This window comes from Anomaloglossus baeobatrachus, chromosome 3 (genome assembly GCF_048569485.1).
Source record: "Anomaloglossus baeobatrachus isolate aAnoBae1 chromosome 3, aAnoBae1.hap1, whole genome shotgun sequence".
Taxonomy (NCBI): Eukaryota; Metazoa; Chordata; class Amphibia; order Anura; family Aromobatidae; genus Anomaloglossus; species Anomaloglossus baeobatrachus.
This window is the reverse complement of record NC_134355.1, coordinates 102,455,724-102,463,951: the sequence shown is the minus strand read 5'-3', so window position 1 is coordinate 102,463,951 and position 8,228 is coordinate 102,455,724. Positions and strand designations below refer to the sequence as shown.

The 8,228-nt window shown below is 46.5% G+C and overlaps 1 protein-coding gene across 3 annotated transcripts in view; it reads right to left on the bottom strand.

Annotated features, from left to right (window-relative positions):
• Nucleotides 1-2,829: 2,829 nt before the first annotated feature.
• The window catches only part of PUS10 (pseudouridine synthase 10), a 179,548-nt gene continuing 174,149 nt past the window's right edge, over nt 2,830-8,228 (bottom strand). For all 3 annotated transcript variants that reach the window (XM_075339355.1, XM_075339354.1, XM_075339356.1), the window contains 2 exons: nt 4,876-4,975; nt 2,830-3,362 (listed from right to left, as the gene is read on the bottom strand). In XM_075339355.1, the coding sequence (XP_075195470.1) occupies nt 3,324-3,362; nt 4,876-4,975 (139 nt within the window). In that variant the 3' untranslated portion in view covers nt 2,830-3,323. The remainder of the gene's footprint in view (nt 3,363-4,875; nt 4,976-8,228) is intronic.

Here is an 8,228-nt window from a genome sequence, read left to right as displayed (position 1 = left end):
CTATGAACCCCACTTCAACTTCCTCCTGGCTAGTCCCCAAAACAACAGGTGTGGGGAGGCTGTCCATAAACTCCATATGGACCTCTTCCTGGTCAGACCCCAAAGTAACTGGTGTGGGGACGGTGTCCATAAGCTCCACATCAGCCTTGCTCTGGTCAGTCTCCACAATGTCAGGTATGGGGAGGCTGTTCACAATCCTCACATCGATCACTTCCTGGTTGGTCCTCAAAATACCAGGTGTGGGGAGGCTGTCCACAAGCTCCACCTCGACCTCTCCCTGGTCGGTCCTTAGGTCCAACTGCACACATGCCAGAGGAATGTCTGAGCGCTGGCCCTCAGCCAGGAAGATGGATAATTGGGAATCTGGTACAGGGTCTTCTGGGGAAACAATAACTGGGCTTACCAGAGTGATAGAGGAACCAGTGTCTCGTAGTCCCTGGCTCTTGACCGGCTGAGCTGGTAGATGGGCTCCAAGCATGCGGTCTTGGTTTTGGAGACAATCTTTATCTATATGTCCATGGCGCCCACATGTATAACAGCGCCATAGATTGGGCGAGTCACAGGCCCTGTTTGTAGTCCTTTGTTTTGGCGCAGCCTATGCTGGGTAGCGGGACCATCCTTCTTGACCGGCTGGTGTTAGCAGTACTGCAGCTGGAATCCCATAAACATATTCAAGAACATAAGCCCTCTCTTCTCTTGAGGATCTAGGCCCCAATGCATCCAACAACGCTGTGGCTTGGGCTATTTTGGACAAAGTTGATTCCCGATTGTCACTAGATCCATGATGTGGCACATAGTTTAAATCCTTTGGGTCAATGTCGGCGGGATCCTCATCGTCCTCTGCATCATTCTGGGCATCCCAACGGACTAATTTCTGGATCAAGGCTGACCGAGTCTCAGCGTTCCAGTAGATAATCTTTCGCCTCTGGCACAGATCCGGTAGCATCCATTTACTGCAGCGGTCGTAACTCCTCTCTTGTCCTTGTCCCATGGCTGAGCTGGTGGGGTTGGACATGGCAGCGTCCGAAACCTGAATGCCTCCCCTATGGCCTGCTGGCTATGCTTATGTGCCTCCCTGGTTGTTAAGCCCTGGACGGTGTCCACGAACACCAGTCCGCTGCAGCTCCCCTGGGTAAACCAGGCTGAGTAGTATCCCACCGCTGCCACCAATTGTGGAGACACGGGGCTCAGTGGGTGCTCTCGTCCACTAAAACCCGCCGCCTTTAGAAAGACAGCGTGGCTCAGGGCTCATCCCAACTGAATGCCGGCCTCCTTAACCGTGGGCGTAACACTACTCAGACAACACAGGGTGAGGGAACCACAATAATTAGACTTTATTGGATCCCCAAACAATTAACGGCACATAACACATAACCAGCAAAACACACAAATGTAACAGGCAACAGAGTCTCACCCTTTCGCTGGCTCACAAGGGATTTAGAATGTCGTTGCCTCAGAGGTTCCAGGGCCGCTTACTCCAATCCAGCAGCACCTCGCTTTTGGCGGGCACCCACCGAGAAAGGAATAGCGCCAGATTTAGGAAGCTGTGTGAGGTCTGCAAAGTCTGTAACAGGTGACTGAACTGTCCCAACCTGAGTGTCCTCCTTAAGTAGTCCTGGTACGATGATACAATCCTGGCAGCCAGGGTCGAAATCCCTAGACTGTGGATATGGTCTCCAACCGGAACCGGAGTCCCTAGATTGAAGCCATAAGATATCCTGATCCTCTAGTCAGCTCAAAGAGCTTAGACTGGATCCATCAGCATCCATCAACAACCTGGTGGCTTAAAAAAATCCCTTTTATAGCCACAGCCTTTCACTTGGATACACTGCGTCCTCATCGATTGGTTGGAAAAGATCGCCTCTCCCATTGGATGAATCTCAAGCTGCATGGAAAATGTTCATTTAAATGATGTGCATAGAAAGACTGAAGCTATCTACATGGAGTCTGCAAGTCACAGACTCAACAATGGCTACTAAGGTAATCACATTAGCAATACACAACTACAATACAATGGTTACTGGAAAAGTCTGGAGAACAATACGTCTGGCTTTCAGTGGCCAACACAATTACATTGAGTCAACAAGAGTCTTGTAAAAACAATGAGGGACTTCTCCCCCGTCTATAGACAATCTATCATGCTGTCTGGCTGAATTTTAAGAAACTTTAACCCATGAGAGACCATGTCGTCACACCCAGCCTCCGTGACCTCGGGGATCTGGTGACATCACGTCAAGTGCCTGACAGCGCGGCCGGCTGCAGTCGTGAGTGATGGGCTGTGGGCGGTGTTTCACTGCTTGTCACAGCCCATCTGCTCCAAACTCCCTCCTCCCTCCTAGCAAAGTGCTGCAAGCAGGAGACACGCTGAGCTGTGACAAGCGGTGAAACACCTCCCACAGCCCTGTGAGTCAGGTAGGCTGGGGCCGGCCGCAGGGATGTAACGTGTCCAGAACTTGACGTGACGTGACCGGAGCGGGAAACAACGATCTGCAATGGCTCCTCTCACAGGCACTATTGCCAACATAAGGTATTTGAGAGAAACATTGTTTCTCAATATAATATCAATATAAAAAATAAAAAATATGGGTGAACAACCCTTTTAAACGAACATTCCTGGTAAACAAAAAAAAAAAGTGAGATAATAGATGCAGTGCTGAAATCTCTGTTTTAACACCTGCAGCATGCTGTCTTCAGGTAATCTGCTGACAGAGTCCCTTTAATGAGTTCCTTCCAGAGGTGAATGCAGACCCACACCTTTTTTTTTTATTTAACTCAATAACCGAATTTAGAGACGTGGCAGCTAAATAAAAGAAGACAACAAACCTGGCGAAACTGTGGTACTTTATTATAGAAAAATAAAGTTTTGAACTCCAAATTATACATAGCACGTACAGTGTACACAGCATTCTTTCAGCAAATGTTTTTAACATATCTATTTCTTAGCATTTGAGTCATTTAATTCTGCGTTTCTAACCAATGTGAAATCTACATAGGAAACCTGTAAATCGTTAAAATTTTGTACACTGCTAAAAACATATACAGTATATACTCACTTCACAAAACAAGTGTAATCAGATGTTTTAGCAGTGAAGTCACACTGCTTCTGCATGCTATTTACATGCTAAAAAGAATCCATTTCCTTGTCCATTTTTATTTCCTGTAGAATTGTAACTCATTCATAATTACTGTGTCACGACTGTAATTGTAAACTACATAAAATCTCAGATCAACATGATCCAATTACATAGTATTATCCGCTGTTGCGCCAATGTACAGATGCTTGGCTTCACCATTCAAACGATAAGGTCAACTTCTGTAAAATATCAATCTTCTAAAGCAGGCGGCCAGTCCACATCTACGGACTAATAAAAGACAATGAAAAGAAGAAAATCATTAATTGTGTTTGGATTAGCGAAAATAGAGAAACTGAGTAATACGGAGCGAGTGGAATGCGATAAAACAATCGCATTCCACTCGCTCCAATATTAAATGCCTATGTGCCAGCACCCATGAGCGATTGTTTTCTCAGCCCTAATCGGACTGAGAAAAAAGTGGCAGCATGCTGCGGGTGCAATGCGATCCTCTTTTTCTCGCACCCATTCAAGTCTATGGGGCGAGAGAAACATCGCATTACACTAGTGCGATTCTCGCATCAGCCAGCAACGGAGGAGAGAGGGAGATAAATCCTCCCCTCCGCAGTCTAACATCTACAGAGGCCAGGCAGCAAACAAGGGCAGGAATAGATAGCAAAACCCGACCCACGTATTAGCTATTCGGCAGCTGCTGCCAATCAAATAACAGTGTATTTCTGTAACTTTACTTGCCGGTATTTTAAAAACTATACATCCAATCTGACCACTAAAGGTATGCATAGAATCAGCATGATAGCGCCAGTATAGCACTGGCTTTAGTTTTTATATAGGAAAATCCTGGTGATTGGTTCCCTTTAAATATTTCAATTTTGTTCAGAACTAAAAGTTTGCCATGCGTGAGCTTAACACTAGAAGTCCCAGAGAGGGGTCATTTAACATTTCTACCATTGGAACCCTATGGAGCTCGAAATTTCTGGGACTTCTAGTGTTAAATTATATATGGCTGCTTCATTTTCAGAACAGCGCCACTATCTGTCCGTGGGTTGCGTGCAGTATTGCAGCCAAACCCCATTCATTTTAAACCTGTAGTGCCCATTGGTTTGAATTGATAATGTATCATGGCAAATGTTCTCTGTTGTGGCACTACTGGGAAAAAAGGCTTTGTAAACACAGTTTTTTGAGGTGTACAAAAAAAGAGTTTCAAGTAGAAACCACTTTAGGATTTGCTCCATCTTTGAAGAGATTTTTAATGGCGGTTTTTATTTCCTCAAGCATTTTGGAAGTTTTTCTTTCTGAATTTTTTTTGAAGCCTTCTGATTGGACAGTGCCTAGTTTGGAGTCATTTCCATAAAGAAGAGACAGACATGAACTGTACTTTATTTTTTCACACCAAAATCTGAAGTGGAAAAAATGCTCAAAGACTGAACATTTGAACAATAAAATACTTTTACAATAGAAATCAGTAGGAAGAAGCAATTATGTCTTACGAGTTCTTTTAAGTGGTCACCCCTTTGTTTACATACCCAAGGGGTAACAGCAGCAGGATACCCAATCATCGGGTAAAAAGAACAATCCAAAATTGACACAACTTTAAGAAAAGGCCACCAAACTACTGTAAAATGTGTATTTACGGAACGACTGAAAAGCATACATTGCTGAATACATTTATGGCTATTTTATATAGCACCAACATAATCTACAGCAACATACAAAGACTATACTGACACATGTTCATCCCCCCTCCCAGCAGGACTGACATTACTGCACACATTTCACTACTAACCTCCACATCCAGCTCCAGGATATCAGCCGTAGTTTTCATTATGGAACCGATATTTGGAACTGTTCTCCCAAAGTCACCATGTGCAAACTCCTTTATATAACTGCATTACAGTGAAGGAAGTAACATTTTCATCAGGCCCTGTAGATATCCTGATATCTACAGGGCCTGGTCGTGAGACTTACGGTGAAGATTATTTCAAAACTGTAATTGAGGGCATAAACTTACACGTTCATCCACTCCCATCCTAGTACAATCTATATGTCTGAACTCCCACCCTATCACCTGCATATGCCTGCACCCCTGCTATAGACATCCATATCCTTGCAGTCCCACCCTATTACCTTCATATACCTGCACTCCCACCTTACTACCTTCATATACCTGCACTCCCACCCAATTACCTGCATATGCCTCCACTCCCATCCCATTACATCCATAAGCCTGCAGTCCCAACCTAGGACATCCATACATTTGAACTCCCACCCTATTAGCTCCATATGCCTGTACTTCCAGTCTATTACCTGCAGATGCCTGCACTTCCACCCTATTAGCTTCATATGCCTGCACTCCCACCCTATTAGCTCCATATGCCTGTACTCCCACCTTATTAAATCCATATGCCTGCACTCCCATCCTATTACCTCCATGTACCTATACTCCACCCTAGGACATTCATATGCATGCACTCTCACCCTAAGGCCTCCATATAACTGCACTCCCACGCTAGGACATCCATATACCTGCACTCCCACCCTAGGACATTCATATGCCTGCACTCCCACCCTAGGACATCCATATGCCTGCACTCCCACCCTAGGACATCCATATGCCTGCACTCCCACCCTAGGACATCCATATGCCTGCACTCCCACCCTAGGGCCTCCATATGCCTGCACTTGCACTATATATATCCATATGCCATATAACATGAAATAGAGGGGAATATAGAGAGGAGTTGTTTCTTATCAAACAACGTCCTTTATTTTGCCCATTGTATTTTGTTTTTGTTTTTAAGCCTTTCTCAAATTGCTTTTTAAATTCAATTTGTTACCATTTAGTTTCAGAAGCTTGCAAGTATTTCCATACATTGCAAGCTGCATCATCCCCTTCTTAGCTAAATCCACCAGTGTAACCTGGTTATGGGTGCCTGCCCCTCTGCTTGTGTATCCACACTTGTGCAGATTCACTGCATTATATTACAGTTGACAAGGGGAGCAGTGCAATTACTGAAGCAGAGCCTTGCTTTAACCAGTTATGCGCACTAGTTTATCATAACTATGTGCATGTAAAAGGACACACAACTCTCTTGGCCCTTAACAAAGTAGGCTGGTTTCACACATCTGGCTTTTCTCCACTTTATCGGATCCGGCGCGCTCCCGTACAGTGTATACATTACAATCGCCGCGCTGCAACTTCCTGGTCACATGCTCCGGTCACATGACAGCATGTGACCGGAGCTTGTTGCGCGGCCACTGTACTGTATACGCTGTACGGAAGCGCGCCGGATCCGACAAAGTGGAGAAAAGCCGGATGTGTGAAACCGGTCGTAGAGTAATTGTGCACATGCGCAAACTCAATGCACTGTACTGGGCATGAGAGCAGCGCATTTAGTGAGGGAAGCAGTGACTGACCTGAGTAAGCACTATGGCTCTCCCACTGATCGAAACCACTCACAGTAATTGTACTGCTTTCCATCTTCTCTCAAATACAGTGCAAGCAAAAAAATATGCATGTGTACAAGGTGGCACACAGAAGAGATCTGTACTGACGGAGATATCTCTGCTGTGTACCGAGTGCAACACCTGCAAGATGAAGAAAATGAACCCCAACAAATAAAATCTAAAAATGAAAGGAAGTTGTAACAACCAATAATACACACAAGTGACAGAGAAGAAGGGAATTTTGTTTACTTACCGTAAATTCCTTTTCTTCTAGCTCCAATTGGGAGACCCAGACAATTGGGTGTATAGCTATGCCTCCGGAGGCCACACAAAGTATTACACTAAAAGTGTAAAGCCCCTCCCCTTCAGCCTATACACCCCCCGTGCTGCCACGGGCTCATCAGTTTTGGTGCAAAAGCCCGAAGGAGGAAAAAATTATAAACTGGTTTAAAGTAAATTCAATCCGAAGGAATATCGGAGAACTGAAACCATTTAACATGAACAACATGTGTATACAAAAACAGGGGCGGGTGCTGGGTCTCCCAATTGGAGCTAGAAGAAAAGGAATTTACGGTAAGTAAACAAAATTCCCTTCTTCTTTGTCGCTCCTTATTGGGAGACCCAGACAATTGGGACGTCCAAAACCAGTCCCTGGGTGGGTAAATAATACCTCATAATAGAGCCGTCACGGCTCCGTCCTACAGGTGGGCAACTGCCGCCTGAAGGACTCGCCTACCTAGGCTGGCATCTGCCGAAGCATAGGTATGCACCTGATAGTGTTTCGTGAAAGTGTGCAGGCTCGACCAGGTAGCTGCCTGACACACCTGCTGAGCCGTAGCCTGGTGTCGCAAGGCCCAGGACGCTCCCACGGCCCTGGTAGAATGGGCCTTCAGTCCTGAGGGAACCGGAAGCCCCGAGGAACGGTAAGCTTCGAGAATTGGTTCCTTGATCCACCGAGCCAGGGTTGACTTGGAAGCTTGTGTCCCTTTACGCTGGCCAGCGACAAGGACAAAGAGTGCATCCGAGCGGCGCAGGGGCGCCGTACGAGAAATGTAGAGTCTGAGTGCTCTCACCAGATCTAACAAGTGCAAATCCTTTTCACATTGGTGAACTGGATGAGGACAAAACGAGGGTGGAAAAACGGCCCTTGAGACAGCAAATCTGGTCGGTCTGGCAGTGCCCACGGTTGGCCGACCGTGAGATGCCACAGATCCGGGTACCACGACCTCCTCGGCCAGTCTGGAGCGACGAGGATGGCGCGGCGGCAGTCGGCCCTGATCTTGCGTAACACTCTGGGCAACAGTGCCAGAGGAGGAAACACATAAGGAAGCCGAAACTGCGACCAATCCTGAACTAAGGCGTCTGCCGCCAGAGCTCTGTGATCTTGAGATCGAGCCATGAATGTTGGGACCTTGTTGTTGTGCCGAGACGCCATTAGGTCGACGTCCGGCATCCCCCAGCGGCAACAGATCTCCTGAAACACGTCCGGGTGAAGGGACCATTCCCCTGCGTCCATGCCCTGGCGACTGAGAAAGTCTGCTTCCCAGTTTTCTATGCCCGGGATGTGAACTGCGGATATGGTGGATGCTGTGGCTTCCACCCACAGCAGAATCCGCCGGACTTCCTGGAAGGCTTGCCGACTGCGTGTCCCACCTTGGTGGTTGATGTAAGCCACCGCTGTGGAGTTGTCCG